Below are 21,678 nucleotides of genomic sequence, written 5' to 3'. Positions count from 1 at the left end.
ATATTACTATTTTCTTTCAGCACAGGGTAATTATCCTTAGAAAGGGACAGCATGCATCTTTACTGATCATAATTAGCTGTACTGTTTCTGTATGTTGTTTACTTGGAGTTTTTGCTGGTTTCATTTTTTGGAGTTTTTTTATGAACACAGCATGCACTTTAAGACTCATAGTTGCTTAGCATGTCTGACAGGCATGACTATTTCTTGACAAATGCATACAGTGCAAAGTATGTTGCAATTTAAAGATTAATTCTAGAACGTAATCAAGTGCACGCACGCAAAAATGTAGAGTTTGAGCTTCTGCACAAGGTAATAATAATTTACACTTTTGTAATAGCTGCTGCTTGATGTTGGGAGGTAATGTTCCTGAAGTACCAAAAGTTTACACCATCATCTCTGCTCCAATGAGAGTTTCCCAGACTTACTGATTATTATTTCTGTCAGTTCTCGCTGTTGAAAAGTATGTAACAGAGCTTCCAGAGAAATTCAAGCCAGAAAACTTACAACCCGTAACAGAGATCAGATTTTACCTTGTTTCAAAGAATACTCTGAACTTTATTAGTTCAGTTGTATCTATTTTATACAAAAGAGCTTTTGCTGAATGGTAAAGATATTAAATATAGAATAAATAAGATATATGGTCTTACCCTCTATATTCTATGTATTTGTATATACATCCTGCGATTAGCATGGCAATCAAAGCATAGTACCAAGAGCAAATGAACATCAAGGCAAGACATAAACTCATCCCCAGGAATGAAAGAGTCCTAAAAGAAACCAATTTTTTTCCATTTTTGTAAATAGGCATACAAATGTTCTACAAAGTTAATTTCTTATTTAAGTTAACTTCCAGAAAGGCCTTTCTCCTTCAAAGGCTATTTTTTAGCTATTATAAAATAAAAAAAAAAGTTGACCCACTTTTAGCTTATATGAAAAAAATGCATTTAGAACCTTTGTGTGACATAAATAATGCATCTAAATTAGATATAACAATAGATTTACTACATTTGTCAGTACTGAAATTTCAGTACCTCCAAGTAAGCTCAGTTTCAAAACATATTATCACTTATTACTGTTGATTTGAATTTAAGCTAAAAAATTCAAACAGTAAAAAACAACTTTGTTACTTCCAGCAAAAATAGTTGATTAGTTTAAATTCAATTTGACTCATCAATTCTGTTCTTCACTTCTGTTGTGGTCTGTCTCTTGACCAATAACACAAGTCAGTGGAATACAGAAAACAATCTTCTAAAGGTTACAAAGAAGAATGAATGTAAGCTAAAAAAATTACAAAAGCATTTCCAAACTTAAGTCTATATGCCTGGTTTGCCCACATTTATTAAATTTAGATGTAAATCATCTCAAAATTGCCAGTTTTGTGTATATTTTTAGTCATATACAACCTCCCAAATTAGTTTTCACCCAATTTCCAAATTAGTGCTAACTTTGATTATATTGACGGGGTGTCAATATAGTTAACTTTGGTTTGGTACCTCTAGTTTGGTACTTTAGTGCACTGAGTTCAATTTTGAACTTAGGGAATGATTTCTACAAGTTCTGAGGACATCAGTCTTGTAGTTTGTATAGAAGAACAACAGCTGATCTTTCATGCCTGAATTAATCTAAGACTCTACTTTCACTCAGAAAAGAAAATGCCATCCCAATTCCTGCTGAACATTCCAACACCTGCTTTGGCTAGAAGTAGTCACACAGTGAGTCAGCTGCCTCACTGATGTCTCTGAGAAAAATATAAAAAAGAATTGTTGCCAAATGTATATATTTGGAGGGTTAGGTGTCAAACTAGTATGTAACTACAGAGCAGATTCAACAAGTTTTTTCAAAGCTAGTACTGCAACATTTCATTTTCACTCAACTCTTTAAAAGGAAAAATCATAAGTAACTCTTACATCCTAGAATCATGCCAGCTTATCTACTAAATGCTCTAGTATTTAAGGTCATTTCAACAATAAATTTCTCAATAGAATTATTTTTAATTAAGTTATGTACTTTTAACATACACTTAGAAATAAATCAAGAAGCTTAGAGATGTTTGAACTCTTAACCCATTAAAAAAAGATTAAACAAAAAAACACACTTCCACCTTTTGTATTCTTGACCTTTACTCACTTTTTACAGGGTTTACTTCAGTTATCAAATGCAATGTCCAAAGCATATTTTAAAACCAGTCATCACATCATCAATGAGCCAATTGATGTATACTGAATGAGACTTTTTTCTGTAGAAGTTTTAGGTTTGTGTATTTTTTGCATAACCAAAATGAAATTCGTCCTAACCTTCCTGAACACTTCTACCAGTTCTCCTGAAGTATATATACAAGGCAGATTTTATGGTTTTTCATCCTCATTTTCCCACGGAAGCTCTCTTGGCTTCTAAGCAGAATACAATGTCATCCTGTAACCCCTTTCCAAACCATCTATATTAGCCGCATGTTTTCATGATCACTGTTATTACTATGGTGCTATTCTAAAAACATGAAAACAAGTGATGCTCTTATTGAGTACATGAATCATAACTCATGTAAGTCAGAAAGGAGATTTTGTTTTATTATTGCAATAAAATCAACAATTTAGGGCTGTATAGTTAGTTTTTAACTCTTCTGAATGAAAAAATATTCCCTACCAGTGGTAATACTTGAAACGAGGTCTCCAGTTGGGAGTTCGCAAAAGTGTCTGAACTGCACAAGCCAGATTTACAAACATATAACACATAAGGAAAAACCTGTTAAGAAAAGAAGAGCATTTTCTAATGAGAAAGGTACTAGACAGATGTGCATTAAAATATAAACACAATCCAAAAAAGGGAAGGAAGGTATACATTTTCCTGTATACTATATTCAGAGTGGCCAAGAGAACACAAGACACACATTAAGATTGCTTATAGAATATTAGGCCTCAAAATATAGTATTACCATAATATAGACCCTCAAACACATATTTTGGAGACAAACGTGGCAAATAACTGACAATCATGGTGTATCATTTTTGGCTGGGACAGAGTTAATTTTTTTCTTTTTCTATAGAAGCTCAGATGGTATCGTGTTCTGGACAAAGTAAAAAACAATCTATTCATATTCTAAAAGACTGAATTTTGTCTGTCTCTGTAAGGTGCACTTGGCCTAAAATAGCAGTAATTATTATTTTGAAATCCAAGTTTTTAAAAAGTTGAACATATTTTTATTAGTATTTCAGATCTCTGTCATGGAAAAACTTCTTTGTGCCTAGAAATTAGTTCAGCCAAAATATTTTGTTGTTTCATATTACCCCCAGGATCACACAGGAATATAATTTGATAGAAAACAAAGTCTAACATGTATTATTTAAAAAAAGAAAAAGAATTACCTAGTTAATTTTAAAAGAAAATACTATTTAACTTAAGAACACAAAACACCACACTCATACTTACATAGAAAGAATCGGTGCTACACTGTCCAATGAGGCTATCAAAATTCCTATTTCACAAATACCAACAGTGAGGAGCAGAGCCCAAGTTGGTTCTCCATTTGCTTTTCCATGACCAAATATCTAGTTCAATTCAAGTTTACAGTAAGATTAGGGAAAGCTGTTCATTATACAGTAGTAAACTATGGTGCAAATAATGAACTAACTTATTTAGTTCTAACTCAAAGTAGTTATTAGTTACAAAAGAAAATGATGCAATCTATACTATGAAAAGCCAAAATTAAAACTGCAAAACACACATTTCCAGTAAGAAATATGCTTACTAAAGTAAGCAAAGACTACATAACATGGAAGTCCTATAGAAGCTCTTACTGAAATATTCTTAAGAAAATTAAAAACCATATGCATAAGAGATTTATGCCTAGTAAAAAGCTAATATAGTTTAGGCCAGTACTTTTTGTAACATAGAAATTAGGTATCAATTCAGTACTTATCAACATAATATTCACCCTTAAAGAGAAATTAGACAAGACTATGATCCTGCACAGAGCCCTACCAAAAAACATTTTGCATGTGGTAATTTCTTTTGTGGAGAATTCTATACAGCCATACTGGTGACAGATGGCAAAATGCCCGAGGTTCCCGTGGTATTTATTCTCCTCCATATTCCTCCATTCAATTACAGAAATTAAGACCTCATTCATTTTCTATGCTGTCCTCTTAGCTTCCTGTCCTCCATCAATTTTCCTACTATTATATTAAAATCCCCTTTTTTTCTACTCATGTTTCAAGTAATTTGGGTTTTTTTTTCTTAAGTATATCATAGTCTTGCTTCTGTAATAAACCCTACTACTAGCCATATCACTCCAAAACAGCAAGTGCATTCTCAAGTGTCAAATCCCTCTCTAAGTATCCTGCTTCTCTTCAATTCCCTTTCTCTCACTTCCCGAACCACAAATCTTTCCTTTTGATTCTTCATTCCTTTCAAGTCTAACTCTCAGGATGTGTAATCATAATGTCACCTTCTCTCTACCAAATTTTTGCTTCAGGCAAAAGTAAATTTTTCTTGTTTCTCTTTATACTACCCAGAACTTAAAACTTATTGCATTACAGCCCCTTTCCATTGACAAGTCAAACTCCACCACTACTCAATCCCTCCACTTTAGCATACTTAGTGTATCTATTTCCTGTTACAGATAGTCTTGCAAATCTTGAGGTAAGCTTTCAAACTCCAAACTTCACCATACAGATCACAGCTTTGCTCTCCAGACACTATTATCTTTTGGAGTTTTATTTACTGATTTTTAACACAAGTGTAGTTGTCTAGATTTTGCAGAAGCAGCCCAGCAAGAATTCTCTCATCATCTTCTGTTTGCCAGCTCCCTTACTTTGAGAAAAATCTGATTTATTTCTTCTTAAAATATGCACAGAGATGTTGGAACAAATCTTCATATTTGGAGTCATGGGATAGAATTCTTGTTACATCTTTACTGACTTAATTTACCTTACAAAAATGAATAAAAATTAGAATTTAATCTCTGTAATATGAGAAATTTTATGCACTTCCATAGTGAGATTAAATAACTCTGTTCACAAGTGCAAGAAGTAAACACAGCCTAGAGTCTAGAAGTTCAGTTATGAGTTGCTTCTTAGTTCATTTATTTCCATTTATAGAATACTATATTCAGTTTGGAATCACTAACTTTCATGTGTAAAATCAAATATAATTAAATTGCACTGCACAAAAATATTGAAGCTCAAACTTTGTCCTGCAATAGCCTGATCTGTTATTGTACACAAATAGAACTGAGCTCCAAATCTTTTCTTCACATTCTACAGGAATAGCAGAAATAATACATCAATTTTTTTTTTTCAAAATAGAAGCTACATTGGAAATACTGTAAGAACACGAACAAGAAAAAAAAAATCTCACTTGAATAAACGGTACAATTCCATCTCTTGCAATGGCCTGCAATAGTCGGGGTGCACCAGTGAGACTCTGGAGACCAGCACCACATGTTGAAAAGAATGAACCAATCACAATAACCCACGGAGAAGGCCAGGCCAGTGTACCAACCACCAGATTTCCATTAACTGCTTCTCCAAACCTTAAGAAAGAACAGGGGAAACAAAAATAACTAAAACAAAACAAAAAAAAAGAATCAGTAAGCATTAAAATAACTTTTACTGTAGCTTCAACACCCACATTTCAATCTTTCTGGACAAGAGCACTTTTTAACAATAAACACTGTGTTACAGTACACACTATAGGATTTCCAACCAAGCAATCTCTCTTTATTCTGCCATTTTAAAGAAGACATTATAATCACTTCACATTAAGTGCTGCCTCTAAGCAGATATGCAGCAATTATCAGATACCTTGGCAAACTTTTCAGAATTAAAACAATAGCAGGAGTATGCACATTTGTATCTTACAGATCCTTGTGAGAGCTAGGAACTAGTTTACAGAAATCTGTTCCACTATATACACAAGTATACCCTGGGGCATAAGCAGGAGTTTCACAAAAAGTATTAGCCTTTCCTTTTAAAAGTGTGAGACTGACATACAATACGTAAATAGAGAAAATACTAGACACAACCATTTTGAGTTTTCCACATCTTCTGGCTGTTGTGCAACCTGATGCAATTTTTAATTAACTAGAGCAAACAAGTGGGTAGAAGTTAGGAAGAGGTGCTTTCATTACAGTCCTGAGTGTCCAATCCAATACTATCTCCACTTTTTTTTTTTTTTGATACCTAACTTTATGTTAATTTAGGCATGACTTGAATAAACTGCAAAAAGGTTATTCCTCCCTCCCCCCTCCTTTGAACTGGCAGTTTTGTTTTAAAAGCAAGTATGGTTCTTATAGTTCATCTTACTGTTGGTAGTAATCAGCCAAAATTAATTTTAAGGCTATCTCTACTGTAATACCACCATTATTTTTTCCTAATATGTTCAGTTTTTTCCAAATAAAAGGAAAGGTCTACAGAAATAAAAGAGAAAAATAAGGAAAATTAAATGTTTTTTGTCTTTTCAGACATGCTTTTAAAATAGGGTCAAGAAACACAGCAATTAAGTGAATATAATATGCCAGTGTTCAAATTCTTGCTTATGCCCAAGTTTGGATGCACAACTACACACTATTTTCAGCAGAAAATAAGAAAAGAAAAAAAAAGAAAAGGTAAAATCACACTCCTCAAAATTATAGGATAAAACCCATATTGTCCCCCTATAACAAGATTTCTCTAACCGTATATTTATTCTTAGTTCAAATTCTAATGCCTATTTTTCAACTAAATACAGAATAGGAATAACATCAAGAGACGCAAGAAACAGAAAAATGTACAACTTCTTTTTTCCCATTGCAGATACAACAATCATAATGAAAAAAGCCTCAGAAACCAGTTTTTAGACCAGACTGAAAATCCACACACTTTACTGTTCAGCTGAATTTCAGCCAAATAAGAACTGGCTGCAATGTAAATGAAAGTTCATGGACTCAAGGCTCTTGCTACAATGCAACCTGCTCTAACAATAGCTCACAAAATTCCCTCACCTCCCACTGCCCTGTAAATTTCAAAAATACGAGTTTAGCTCTGCATTAATTTCTTATTTCAGAATTCATTTACTATTTCCTAGGCAGTTTGATTTGGCTTTTATATTTATGGTGAAGGAAAAACTAACAGATATTTTCACTGGTGCAGCAATATCATTTTAAAGTAAAAATCACAGAATCACAGAAAGAGTAATGTTGGAAGGAACCACAGTGGGTCATCTGAGCCAAACTCCCTGTTCAAGCAGAGTACAATGCACAGGATTGTGTCCAGACAGTTCCTGAATATCTCCAGTGATGGAGACTCCAAAACGTCTCTGGGCAATCTGTTGCAGTGCACAGTCACTTGCACAGTAAAGAAGTTCTTACTCATATTCATGTGGAACTTCCTGTGCATAAGTTTCTGCCCATTGCTTCTTGTCCTGTTGGTTGGCACCACTGACAAGTGCCCAGGTCCATCTTCTTAGCACCCCTCCTTTAGTTACTTAAATACATTGATGAGATCTCCTCTCAGTTGTCTCTTCTTAAGGCTGAACAGGCCCAGTTCCCTCAGCCTTTCCTCATAAGAGGGATGTTCCAATCCCTTTATCATCTTCATAGCCCTCCACTGGACCTCCAGAGGCTCCATGTCTCTCATGTACTGAGGAGCCCAGAAATGGACACAGCAGCCCAAATGCAGTCTCATCAGGGCTGAGCAGAGGGGCAGAATGATCTCCTTTGACCTGCTGGCAATGCTCTTCCTCCTAACGCAAACTAGGATTATGTTGCAGTACGGTAGAAAAAATATTAAAAAAAGGCCTCATAAGATCAGGCCTGCTCTCCTGGAATCAGTGGCTGGCCTTATCAAGCTAGCACTTTATAAATTCCCATGTGAAAGCAATCCTGGTGTGAGCAGTTTGTTAACATAACAATCTATTCCTGGGTGAAAAACAACTAGCACCTGTATAAATTGTTTTTACACAGTTAGAAAAATGAAAACTATCTCTCACAAGCAACTTTTCCTGCACATACACATCAAGGGTTTCAGTGACCAATCAATACAGGATAGCAACTTGTTACTAACCAATACAGTAATTGGCAAAAAAGCAACTAACCAATTGGAGTCACACACGAGGTCTGTAACACTGTATAAAAAGGAGTTATGTGAATAAAGAAACGGCTTTTTCCACCATGAAGAAAATGAGTCTGCACAATTTATTCCCATAATATTACACTGGTCTTCTTGGCCACAAGGGCATACCACTGGTCCAATACAGAACCCTGGGGGGCACCACTAGTTACAGGTGTCCAACTAGACTATGCCACTGATCATGACCCTCTGGGATTTGCCAGTCAGCCACTTCTCAATCCACCTCACTGTCCACAGTTATTGAGTTTGCCTATGAGGATGCTCTGAGAGAGTGTCAAAAGCTTTTCATGGATCCCCTGCTGCTTCTTGTATTAGTTTGATTAGAATCCAGCTTTTAATTTATGGTTTTCCTTCTAGACTTATGAAATAAGTTGTCTCAACATCAACTTCACCACCTTTTAAACAATACCCCAATGACACTATTTTATCACCATAAAAGCAAATATGGCCCTCAGTAGAAAAGAGAACCAGACACCAGCAAGAAAACAATTGTAAAACCTGACAACAGTTTCATATTAACCAACTTCTCCTAATGGAGAAATTGATCAAAATCTGAAGATTCTCTTCATACTCGTGTCCATCACATTTATTCCCTTCATTTTTCATATTATGCCTTAAATTCTTCAGGCAATTACATTGTTGAAAATAGACATGACTCCTGATGTACTACTGAGATTTTAAAACAAAAAATAGTCATATGTCTAGTGGAAATCATAGGTCTGATGGTGCACTGCCGTCTTCTTACAAACTCCCCTTGTCATGCAACTGTCAAATTTTAAAATTTGTTCCTCAAAAACCTATTACTTCTCCCAAAGTAGTATCACCATATCCCCATCCATCAGCTCTGCAAATAGTAATTATGATATTCTTCATCAAGAACATTATATTAGGCTGGTTCAACTTCAAACATTTATCTTAGATTCTGCTTCTGCTTCTTGAAGGCATACAGTCTAATAACCTGACTAGTTTTTGCAGCCATCTCAGTTTAACATACACACTTTCCCTCCAGTTTTAAACTAAGCAAAAGAAATATATACCACATAGATATTTCACACAAGAGCCATTAATAAGTCCTATTAATATAACATATGATTACATATACTCCATGTAATATTAGAAGTTGAATATTACTTACTTATCTCTTAATATTACACCTTCTATACAGGCACCAAACAATACTATACAGGAGAGATCTGTTAATGAGACTGAAGGAAGATTACTCTCTAAAAAAATCACATAGAGGAAACCCCACCTTTTTTCACCAAGGTATGAAATTAAAATGTCCATGACAATGAAGTATGTGTGTGTGTTTCCTGGCTGCTTTTTTGGTTTTTTTAGCTCTTCCCTACTACAATTTTTTAGTTTATGTTCTTTATGACTGTATTTCACAGTGACCTGTGAAGTATTGGAAGTAGCCAGCTCATACATCATGCAATAGGACAGGCATTTTCTCATACAAACAAGCAAATACTTGTGTACTCTAGGTTTTGAAGGACCGACGACTTCTATTACTGGGTGTTTAGTTTAAGATCTGGTTATACTGAGTATGACAACAATCTGCCAACTGAAGCCTAATGCTAAAAACCTTCAGATCACTTGACTAAAACCATCAATTACACCTTGGAATTTGAAGCACTAGTAGAATATATATATATATAATTTGACATATTTTAATAATGTTTATAAATAATAATGATATTTTAGACAAATATAAAAGATTTCTTTTCAGTTTAGATTTCATTCATTTTATACTCAGGAAACTCCAATAATTTTCCAGTGAAAAATCTGTTATACCTACAGAATCTACAGAATGTAGACTAAGAAAAAAGTCACAGTATAAAGGATACAAATAAAAGATGTAGTTGAAATAGCCAAAATTGTACCAGTAGGAATAGATTTTTGAGCATCCTTTAGATCTCCAGATCTATTTGAACCTGCCATAATACCTTAAAAAGAGACAAAATTTATGTAATAAAAACAATTAACTCCATAATAACAACTAAGAGAATAAGAAAATCTAATTTTAAGCCAAATTTAACTCAAATATTGCCAATGGGGCAGGCTACAGAAGCACATTATAATCCCGCACAAATCCTCAATTTATACCTTCATTTTATTCAGAAATCTGTGTTACTATCCACTTGAGTAAGCAAATACTATAAAGGTCAGTAAAAAGACAGATTAAAAAAAGATTTTCAAGCATTACCTCAGAATCATTCTTGAAATGAATAAATAGAAGGAGTAGCAATTTTGCCACTGGGAATGGATGTTACAAATTAATAGGGACTTAGCAATTTTAGCCAGTGTGACCTAATGCACTAACTTTCTACTAAAATCATAATAACAATCATAATAAAATAACATCATAATAACAAGCAAATGTAAGCAAGCAAATCAATAAACTAACAAATAAAACCTTAGAAGCAAAAAAGAAAGGAGCAGGCAAGAAAAAGAATGGTTAGAAAAATTACATGTACGCATGTGTGTGAATCTAAAAAGAGAACAGAATTATTTTGTGGCACATACAGTGACAGGAGGGAAAGAAACCTATAATATATAGGTGGTTTATATATATATATATATATATATATATATATATATAATAAATAACTAATTCTGCCATCTCTCCTGGAATTGACCGGACCACTAGAAGCAAAACCATAGAAGCTAATATCAAGATTTTGAAGTGCAAAAACATTGTCAAACTCCATGGAATAAAACATTAACCATGGATTCAGATATGATGAATGTTGGTAAGAGTCTGAAGTAAAGAAATGGGAGTAGTGGGGTTCAAACAGTGAATACAAAAGGATGATTCCACTTCATAATAAACTAGCAAACAGTGCTGCAACTTTTTAGCGGAGTTCTATTGTGTTACTTGATATTACAATTACTTCAGCTGGGACTTTTGAAGAAAAATATATCTGGTTTTTTCAGTCAAGGGTGAGCTGAGGAAAATGAAATACAACTAGTCTAGGCTTGACAAAAAAGTCTACACAGTTAATGTGGCAAAATATTGGACATGTAAACAAATCCCAGGCAGTTAACCAGGCATCTTGGACACTGGAAGAATCATTTTAATATTAAACTGTTCTCTCAAGCCTTTGAAGATTAAAGTGTTATAAAGGCACCTTATTTTGAATAAACATTTAGTAACACATGAGGGTTTTGCTTTCTTTGCAGACATGGAGATGGCCCTTAAACAGTTTTCTGGTTTAATTCCTGTAATCTCCAAAAGTCATCAGCCACAACCCCTAGCACCAGAAGGTTTTAGGTACATAACCTCAGGCACAGAAACTTGCAATAGCATGAGTCACCTATAAGAGTGGGGAAAATGAAAAAAATTCACATGAAAATATTTTTTTCCAGATAAAAGTACATATCTTCATGCAAGAAAAATAGTTGTGTCTACCTGTCACAGATGGAAAATAAATCCCTACAAGCATTGTGAAGTAGGTCATGATGTCTGTAAAAACATAAGGAAGTCCAGCCATTTTTGACTCTTCTGATCCAGCAACTGATGGCTGATCTTTTTTCTCAACTACTGATCCTTTTTCTGAATAGGCACTCCAGAGATTATCTACAAGGTGGGGGAAAAAACAAAATCAGTGTCACCTCTCTGTTTCAGGATATCAACTAGTGAGAATGCAATAATCCTACGAATCAGATGCCTTTTTCTTACACAAAAATCATGACATTTCCCAGTATGATTAATACCAATTGTAACACATGGGCACTCCAGTCCATGCCACTAAAAATGCAGTAGTGTGAGATGTGTCCTGCAAAATTTTCTCTTCCTTTAAAGCAAAATATAGTTATAGAATTAAATTCTAACATATTTGTAGAATGTACACTTACATTGCACAGACACACAGATGTACTGTTGTGAAAAAATAAGGAACCTTATCTCCAGGTTCAAGGAATTTTAGTATATACTAATATTTCTTGTTCTTGTATTTTGAAGAGCAGTATGAAAAAGAAATTCTACTTAACTGTAGTTTGAGTTCTTTGAGACCTCCTGTACAGAATAATCCTGCATAACAGTTCAGGATTCAGCTGTTAATGTTAAAAAATTTCCATATGGTGACAAAAGCAGGGTAACCAGACTCCAGAAGATGACTGATAAGCAAAAAAAACCCCAGCAGAATATGGCTCTAATTCCCCAGCAAACTAAGCACGTTTGTTTGAAGAGTGATAGGTCAAAGCATAAATTTTGAGAACTTAAACTTGTGGAAAACAGTGGTCATGTACCTTGATAAGATTGTGAGAACAGACCACACTGATTCTTATTTGAAAATGAGACAAGTTGTCCTATCATATGTGAGAAAACAAAGTAGATACTCTTCTGGCCTGTCAAGAAGGCAATGGATTTTACAGCAAGGAAATAAACAATTCCCATGGACTGCCAGGATGATCGAATAGCCAATTTTCAGACATCCTGAATAACTCTGAACAACTCTAGGGAATTTAAGTACAATATTCTAAGCCTTTATAATAGCAAAAAGTAACCTTGAGCACAGTAGAAGATGGACTTTGAACCATAAGTGGCCAAAGAGAGGGTACTCATACCCAGATTTTTAACAAAAATCTTACAATTGTTAAGCATATATGGAAGTATGCATGAGAAGCAGAAGAGAAAGCAGAGCAAAGATTAAAAATAAGTATTATTTCCTAAGGTGTTGGGGAAGATTAAATGGGAAAGCCTTGTAAATATGATTGCCTGGCAAAGGATTTGGAAAATACAGAGACTGTGGGCGAGACTGAGATGAGAATGAGCTTTGAGATGTCAGATCTTGGTTGCTGAGCAACAGTGGTGTAGCCAGTTGAAGGCAACTCCCCCTTTTGACCTACAGACAGATCCAAGGGTCAGATAGAATGTTCTGCCTCATCCCTCAAAAATGTATAGTTTATCCCACATCTGTAACCCTCCCCTGAAGTATCAGGTATCTGTAATCCCATTGGCCCAAGTCTTATTCTGCACCCACTCTGAAGCCCCCTGATAAGGTGTACCTGGAGGACCAGAGGCCCTCTTGGATCTTGAAATGCTCTCTTGGACCCTCTCTTAGCATCCTTTCCCGCCCCCGCTACCTCTCTCTCTCTCACTATCTCTCCCTGCCCCCACTCCTTGGGGCCTGCTCCGAGCTGCGGCTGGCAGCTCCAAGCAGGGCCCCCACACCCACACCTTTGCAATAAACCGTATATTCTAAGACCTGACTTCAGAGATCTCTCATCTTTATCTGTCCCGACCGTCCAGGACACCAGCACTCCTTACACTAAGGAATGCTATGTGTATTACTGCAATCAAATGAAGAGGAGTAACAGACTGATCTAGAGATAAGACTGAAGCCATAAGAAGAGTTAATAAAACAAAAGAATTTTAAATTTCAGGAATTTTAGCAGAGATTTGATGAGTGATGTAAAATAAGACGATCTCCAAATTAGCATCTATTTACCCCCAGTGAAACATAAGAAGAAAATCCAAAAATCAGCTTAAATTGCCAATCAAAACCACTTAATACTTAATAAGCACTCAACAGCTTGTGTCCTTTATTCAGCATGACACAGGAATGACGATGACCTAAGCTCTGCAATGCATGCAACTTAATTGTGGAACTGTGCATGCCAGCACAAGTGGGTAAAATTGGCTTAGATACTTTGTTGAATAGAAATCACTTTCCCATTTCATAACATGTCACACAGAGTTTTCCTATGCTTATTTTCCCAAAAGCGATAATCCAAGTGGACTTGAAAGTTAGATTGAGAAACAAGAATAACTTTTCAGAAAAGTCCAGACATTTGGCCCTTCTAGGACCATTCCTTGATTGCTAAGGCTCCCCTAGCAGCTAGCATTTAGGGTACATACACAAGAACAGGTACAATGTATCAGACCAATATGCTACCAACATCAGAAAAATGTTGATAAAGGTAGTTCGCAGAACTGTATAATTTCTGTTAGGTTTATAGGCCTATTTAGTCAGCCATCTGCAGAATGATTTATTATTGTTAGGACAACACTCACAGAAGGTATATAAGAGATGAATACTTACTCTATATGAGTGCCCAATAAATGGTGTGAGGACTTGGCACACTTCCCGAGACACTCAGTCATGGCATCTGAATATTCCCAGTCACAGCTCAAGAAACTTTAATGTGCAGAGCCTGCAGCTCCAAAGCCTTCACACAATGCAGAACATTCATCAAGTGGAAGAAAATTCTCCTTGAGAAATCTCTACCACGAGAGCTCAAGCTTATGCTAGGTATCAGAATGTGTGCTCACACTCAGCAAGTAAGACACCTAGTTTTAGTATTAGGTGTAACTAGGATAGTGAAATGCATTGTTATAGAGTAGTTCTTGTTTAGAGAAATGTTAATCAGTGAACAGAAGCAGAGCGCATATTTTCAAAAGCAGGAAAAGCAGTACTCAGCCTGAAATCTCCAAGAACACTGAAATACCTGAGGTTGATGTGAAGTAGTATTTATACCCAAGGACAAATGGAAGGCCATTTCTTTCATTTAAAAGTGTTTCAGGGAGACACAGAAACTAAGGACTCATGAGTAGCATCTCTACAGGAACAGTCAATAGCAACAATAAGAGTTGATAGAGGCAATAAACATGGAAGTTATTTTTGATTTCTGACAAAACTTAGTAGTTATTCACAGTTTTTCTTGAGTTTTGAAAAACTGGGGAAGCCTCAACTCAGCTTTTGTATAAGAAAATTGTCAGAAGTATTCAAATTCCTTGAGGGAAACATAAATGAAGACAATCCACTTGGATCAGTCCATCTGTATTGCCCATGTTTTTAAAATATTCCTCACCCAAGGAATCTACACAAGACATTGGATAAGAGGAAATCTCCTCACATGGATTAAAAAAAACAGTTCAAAGACAGAAAGCAACAGGTAAAAGTAAATGGAAATACAGCTTTATAATGCAGAAGAGCCACCAGTAAACTTCTACAAGAATGACCATCAGGATGTAACCAGTGCTATCCAGTACACTCAAACAGCCCAAAAATAGGAGCTAGCACCAAGATGAGAGCCTGCTGGCAATTCTCAGTTAATTCAAAGTTGGAGAAGGAAAAACAGCTGCAAGAACTTAAAAAAAAAAAAAAAAACAAACAAACAAAAAAAAAAAAACAAACAAAAACAAAACAAAAAAAAAAACCCACACATGATGAAATTTACTAGAGGTAGGCAAAGAGCAGTGAATACTGGAAAGCATGTTGCTCACACTGAGCTTTCAGCAGACTCCAGGTCTTTAGAGATCTTAGCATTATGTGAGAATAAATTAGCAAAATATACTTTAATACAGGATTGCTTGTTCAATGAAACATTAAACAGTGAATGAAACAAAAGAAAAAAAATAGTACTCAGCCTGAAACCTCCACAAAGTAAAAGAACAATTTAATTCTTACAGGGTAGCAAAAAATTAGAACAAACAGCTAACTTGTGAGCTGGGACAGGAAGTGCAAAATTATTCATGAAAAATTGTAGATATGCATATGGTAAATCATAAAACTCAGAGAACAAACTCTAAGTTACATTTCTTGTAGCAAGCAAATAATTTCCTTTTTCACTGAGAAAATTATTTTTTTAAAAACCACAAATTTAGATTCAGAGAAGTCTATGTTTCATTTAGTACCTTTTACTGTATTTGTACACTTTATATGTGATATTTTAAACTGGAGTACTATGGCAGCAGTGACTGTCTAGTGTCCTTATGTAACATATTTATATAAATCAAATTTTATTTTAAGGAAACACAAAGGAGAGGTATCAGTGTATCCATTTCATTCCCAGAAATATTATTTGTGTGTGTACAATACAAATTATTACACATTTAAGATGAATCCTATGACTTGATGCAATTTGAATTCCAAGCTGCCACAAGCATACAGATCTGTAAAGAGAAGAAAATCTACATACTTTGTAGACTGCTTTTCTCTAATTCAATCACTAACTTGCACAGATTGGACAATCCACAGCACTTCATTCTCGTTGCACCACCTGTGAACTGGAAACAAGTTCTCCCTCAGGAGAGTTTGAAAATATATTAATGAATGGCTTTACTGAAATGTGTGTTTGGCATACACATTTTTAAAAAAAGCTGTGAGCACTTTACCACTTTTTTGATTGAACAATGGCTTTTGAAAGTGTACCTAAAAAACTCCAAATACCCCCAAATTAAAGCACTTGATACTAAGATTCTAAAGGCAGATGAAAATTTTATAGGAAGAAGCATGCTCAAGGTAGCAATCTTTCACACAGACTAGGGGTAAAGAGATAGTGACAGACCAGACCACTATATTACTGACCAGCCATTGGCCAAATTTAGAATGTCCAAAAACTTTTAAATCACTGTGCTTTCCAACTTACCAGTTAGAACTCCACTCATTATTCCTGGAATTCCTTGGATTTCTGTTACATTATTGAGACTGAAGTAATCATCACATGTAGCATTAAGCAAAGAACTATCACAGAACAGGCGCCACAAAGGTGTAGTCTTTGTTTCATTATTGCTTTCAGTAAATTTGGCACAGACATCAAAGTTGCGTTTTGACAATGTACGGTTTCCAAGGAGACAGATACTATAAACAAGAAAAATAAAATCAGCGTTCCTTCAATACAAGGCTGTGAATTAAGCCATTTTTTGTCCACTAGACTTCTTCAGAAACCTGTTATTTACACTATCTACCTTAAGGCCTATACTACATCTACTAAAACAGTATATAGTTTCTACATCTAAAACTATCATCAATAGCCTTTAAAACATGGATCAAATATTTCTACTTTATGGTATTGGCAGCTATTTTGCCTTCTGATTTGTTCTTCAGAAAGTACAATCAATTTAAGTAGCTTGACTACTAAATAACAGCAATTATGATGCATTCAGTCCTACAAGAAAGAAGTAAAATTAAGTAATACTTTATACACTTAATTAAAAGATGAGTCTGATGAAGAAAATATAAAAGTAAGATTAAGCAAGTAAACCATGCTCATCCTTTTCTAGCAACGAAAAACTTTAAATGATCCTCAAAAACATTACAATCCAAAAGCTGTTTTGTTTGGGTTTTTTAACGACCACCATCAGATCAGTGTTACCATTATATAAAACGGCACTTGAGTTTATCATTTTGAGGCAGACTCTAAATGTAAACCATTATATTTAGTGGAAAATAAACTCTTTTTATATTTTTCTCCCCAGTACAATAATATTACAGTAGTAGCCACATATAAAGTTTCCAGGAACTTGGTAATGAGTCTTACCTATGCTACATATCCACATAAACTATCTTTTACCTATACAGGTGACAAAAAGATATTACTATTTCCCCCTTGGAAGTTACTGTTAGAAACACAAGTTTCATTCAGAAATATGTCAACATTTTGCATATTACATGTAAAATAATGTCACAGAACAGTCCACAATGGTCAATTTGAAATGTAATTACCAATGCTTCAAAGTAATATTGAAGTTGTAACATATTCTGTTACATATGTACCATATGTAACATCATATGTAATTGAATCATACAGCCAAAGATAACTCTAGTTATGAAGTGCCATGCAAGATTGAAGTTATCAGCCTATTCCAATCATGTCTTAAGCAATATAATTTTTCCTCTTTCAACAGAAAAATATGCACAAAATGCAACTTATATAACTGGGTAAAATAAAATGCAACTAATAAGTGGAGTAAAGTAGTAACTCCTATTGAGCTAAGAATTAAGCACATCGAGGACCTTGAAAAGCAATGTGTCATGAATAACAACAATACCATTTTATTTTATTAATGGGAAAGCCTTCACAAACACAAGTGAATTTAAACACTTCAATGTTTCAATTTTAAGTAGGGAGAAATGGAGGTTCCTAAAATTTCTTCATAACACAAAGTTTAAAATTATGGCTCTTTTATAACTATGGTTAATAGCTACAATGGTTTCTTGATCTTTTTACTTTATAGGTTTTAGTTTAAATCTTTAATAAAGCAGTTCCATTTGCTGTCAGCAAAACCCACCTTCTTGCTCCTTGGTGTGGATGAAATAACAGCCAAATTTTAACTACCAAAGAATATTTTCTAGAGTTACCATATCTTATGAAAAATGAGAGAAATATTCAGATATGTAACTCAGAATAACAAATGACAACATAAGTATTTAAACTACATAAACCTACCACTGAAACCAATGTGTTTGTATTTTGAAACTTAGCTTAAAACATGAAATGGTTACAGTAGCTATTCCCTCCCCACAATTTTTTCTTTTAAATAACCCACACAACTTTGATATTGCACTTACGGAAACTCAGGTGGGTCAAAAGCAGTCTTAATAACTCCAGCATATATGGCAATGATGGAAAGAATAACACAAGCAAGGAAGACCAGTGCAAGTTTGTTGACATACTTTACTCCCACAAAAACTACTATGGCCATCAGAATGACAATACATGTTCCATAGACTCTCATGTTGTTCAGCATAGCCTCTGTTTCATCACCAACATCTGCCACTTTAAATATAGCAGCACTTGGAGAAATATAAGTCTGCAAGAGATATGGTGAACTATCATACATGTAATAATGAACATTTTATTAAATCATTTACTTGAACTATAAAATCTAACCTTCTATACCAGTTTTGCTTTCACAAATGAGTTTAGTCATTTAATCATATAATTTGGGCATCAAGAAACTGTAGAGATAAAGGAAGGGAAAGGGTGAGGGTGAAGAAAAACAAGGTTTAAAAATAGGATACAACTTTTGCTCCAGCTTCTTATCTCCTGTTAAAAAGCTTCCACTCCTCAAATTGATGTGTTTGCCAAATGGGAAAAACCACTAAGGAATTTGGGTGGGGAAGGAAGTAGCACACATAAAAAAGAAAAACCCCAAACCATAAACAGGACTTCCATTGACTGAAACAAAATATGAAGAATCAAACAAAAGTATAATAAGCTAAAAATGCTTTCAGTATTACACACCCTATATAATACTTCATAAAATTTTAATTAAAGTTGCAACAGCATAATTCAAGATTAGAGTGAAGAAGCTCAGCCATGTGCTAAACCAGACATTTCAAACTACTGCAATTTCAAACAAGATTCTCTTAGAGATCTCTTTCTTAAATTTTGGTGTGCTCTACCTGCAAAGAAGTTGGAAACTGTTTATACAACTTATACTGATAAATGGGTGTGAGAAGACAAACTGATCTGTAGTTCTGAGACATTGGTGTACTACACTACACAACAATATCTATATTCCTTCTTCTAGCACTCCTAAAAACACTCCTCTCTGCTCAGCTACCAGGGCTTGAGGCAACTCCAGTCCTTAAAAAAAACTGCTCAAATGACTATTTTTCAATAATGTAATTTCTAAAGGCAGGGAGAAACTTTGAACAGGAGGTTACCATGATACATTCATAAGCAAAATCCAGAAATATAGACACTTATCTACCAGAATTTCCTTAGATTAAATTTAAGTTTAGCAAATTAGTATTTACTAGAATGCTGGAAGATATGAAAATTGTCACATCATCATGGAAGAAAAAGAAAGCAAACTAAAAAATTATTACAAATAAAGTATATAGTGTTAGAAAACCCTACAGTATGGTGACATTGCAAAAGTTTCAGGACCCTACACAGTGATACTGCAGAAGTTTCAGGCTCTGTATGGAGGTACTCCAGAAGATTTTCTTGTGGATTTCAAAGCCTTTGCCAGGGAAAACCACAGGCAGATGATTGTTTTCTGTTTCTCCAAATAATCCATGCCCCAGTGAAGGAAAAAACCCAATACTCATGCCTTGTGGGCATGTCAGGGATCTATTCTGAGGTCTTTGACAGAATTCCTGGGCAGCATTTTACTTCAAATTCTGTAGCTGTATCCCATACATTTTTATTAGCAACACAAACCCAGCACGACTCTCCCTCTAGGGAGAACAGTGCACCAAATTCAATCCACAATTCAAAATCTGCTCGTGTTACTACTATAGATCAGACAACAAGCCAGATCAGATCACACAAGCAAGCATTAGTGAATACTATCTCTAATTTAAATGTAAAAAAGCCTGGATTTGATTACATGGATCATAGTAAGTAACAAGAAAGAATTCTGAAGTATCTCCTGTGCATATCTTCAGTTTCTGATATGATGACCAATTACTGGCCCCTCCTGGATGACGCAAAGCCATAGTAGCTGGGCCACTGCCACAAAGGCAGCCTTCCACAGCATATTTGCAAATATATGAAAATTCAAAGCCAGTAGTTTGGAAATGAGGAAGTGTGATAGATTGTTATTGCCTCATCAGAAATATGCCCTTCATGTTCTCCACAACTTTTCATTGGGCAGCAGCGAGTTACCCTGGTAATGCTTGACAACTATTATTTGAAAAGAGAAGATTTCTGCTTGGTTCCCACATTATGTAGAATAAATATACATCAAATAGCATTTAATTTATTTTTGTATTAATGATAAAAATTTAACTTCCTCAAATAGTCGCAAGTAGAGTAAGAATAAATATCAACATCCTGAAAATGTAGTAACAAAACATTAACGATCATCAAACTAGAATGCATTTTAGACCATTAAGAACACTCATCAGCAATATCCCGAAACAGCCCAAATACATTTAGTCTTAATAGAAACTAGTACTTACCAATAAAATTTCAATGGTACCAAGAATGTACATTGCTCCTGCAAAGGTTGTGCCCAAGTAGAAACAAAGTCCCACTGCTCCACCAAACTCTGGCCCTAAAGATCTTGAAATCATGTAGTAAGAGCCTCCAGCTGTGAATTTAAGAAAACAATAACAAACAAACAAAAAAACCACAAAACACCTCCAGGCCTTCAGATTAAGGATCGCAGTAGAGAAGAAAAATTTGAATAATTCAATCAACATAATCATGATAATCACTGCTTGTGTCTCCACTGACATGCTCATGACAAGACTGTAATCAATGTCTGTACCATCTAGGTAGTTAGAATGTACATTTCAAGATTAATATCCTGATGTGCATTGTCTGTGGAACAGAAAGTGAAGACCAAAGCAAGAAGAGGAAAAACTCCACAAGCTAAACAGAAGTAAATTAGAAAAGCATATACAGGTATAAACAGATGTGAATGAATTTTTAGCTTCTAGCATTAAGCTGATCCCCATCAAACAATAAATTTCCAAAATAATTGCTTTATGAGACAAGGACAAAAGAGAATATTTTCTTCTGATTTATGTTTTCTGTACACGAAACCATTGCCGCTTTAACTACAGATCACAGTTTTTTAGTACTGTTTAAAGGTGTTGGGTAGGGATTGCTTATTCTTTGTCTACTTATATACTATTCACTTCGACCCTGAGTTCTTTAATTCTCACTCTTATTTCCATACATATGCATCATCTTTCTTTAAGTCATAAACTACACCACCACCATCCTATTTCCATTGCATTATTTGCCTTTTAATAAGGCTCTAAATTTCAAGCTTATCTCTTTCTCTTAGAATGTCAACCAACTCCCTCAAGGCAAACTCTTCTCTCTGGTTCCTTCTCCATCTACTCTTAAATTCATTCTTTTTTTCCTGCTTGTGGGAAGAAGG

The 21,678-nt window shown here is 34.8% G+C and overlaps 1 protein-coding gene across 2 annotated transcripts in view; it reads right to left on the bottom strand.

The window, feature by feature from the left end:
* SLC12A7 (solute carrier family 12 member 7) overlaps nucleotides 1-21,678 on the bottom strand; it is a 73,191-nt gene that overhangs the window by 25,225 nt on the left and 26,288 nt on the right. For both annotated transcript variants that reach the window (XM_053972764.1, XM_053972773.1), the window contains exons 6-15: nucleotides 20,747-20,877; nucleotides 18,401-18,642; nucleotides 16,479-16,690; nucleotides 11,515-11,682; nucleotides 9,950-10,048; nucleotides 9,238-9,295; nucleotides 5,353-5,527; nucleotides 3,424-3,542; nucleotides 2,641-2,739; nucleotides 648-767 (exon numbers count right to left, since the gene is read on the bottom strand). In XM_053972764.1, coding sequence (XP_053828739.1) covers nucleotides 648-767; nucleotides 2,641-2,739; nucleotides 3,424-3,542; nucleotides 5,353-5,527; nucleotides 9,238-9,295; nucleotides 9,950-10,048; nucleotides 11,515-11,682; nucleotides 16,479-16,690; nucleotides 18,401-18,642; nucleotides 20,747-20,877 — 1,423 coding nt within the window. The remainder of the gene's footprint in view (nucleotides 1-647; nucleotides 768-2,640; nucleotides 2,740-3,423; nucleotides 3,543-5,352; nucleotides 5,528-9,237; nucleotides 9,296-9,949; nucleotides 10,049-11,514; nucleotides 11,683-16,478; nucleotides 16,691-18,400; nucleotides 18,643-20,746; nucleotides 20,878-21,678) is intronic.

This window comes from Vidua macroura, chromosome 1 (genome assembly GCF_024509145.1).
Source record: "Vidua macroura isolate BioBank_ID:100142 chromosome 1, ASM2450914v1, whole genome shotgun sequence".
Classification (NCBI taxonomy): Eukaryota; Metazoa; Chordata; class Aves; order Passeriformes; family Viduidae; genus Vidua; species Vidua macroura.
Note: the sequence above shows the minus strand (reverse complement) of the source record. Positions and strands in the feature narration are given on the sequence as shown.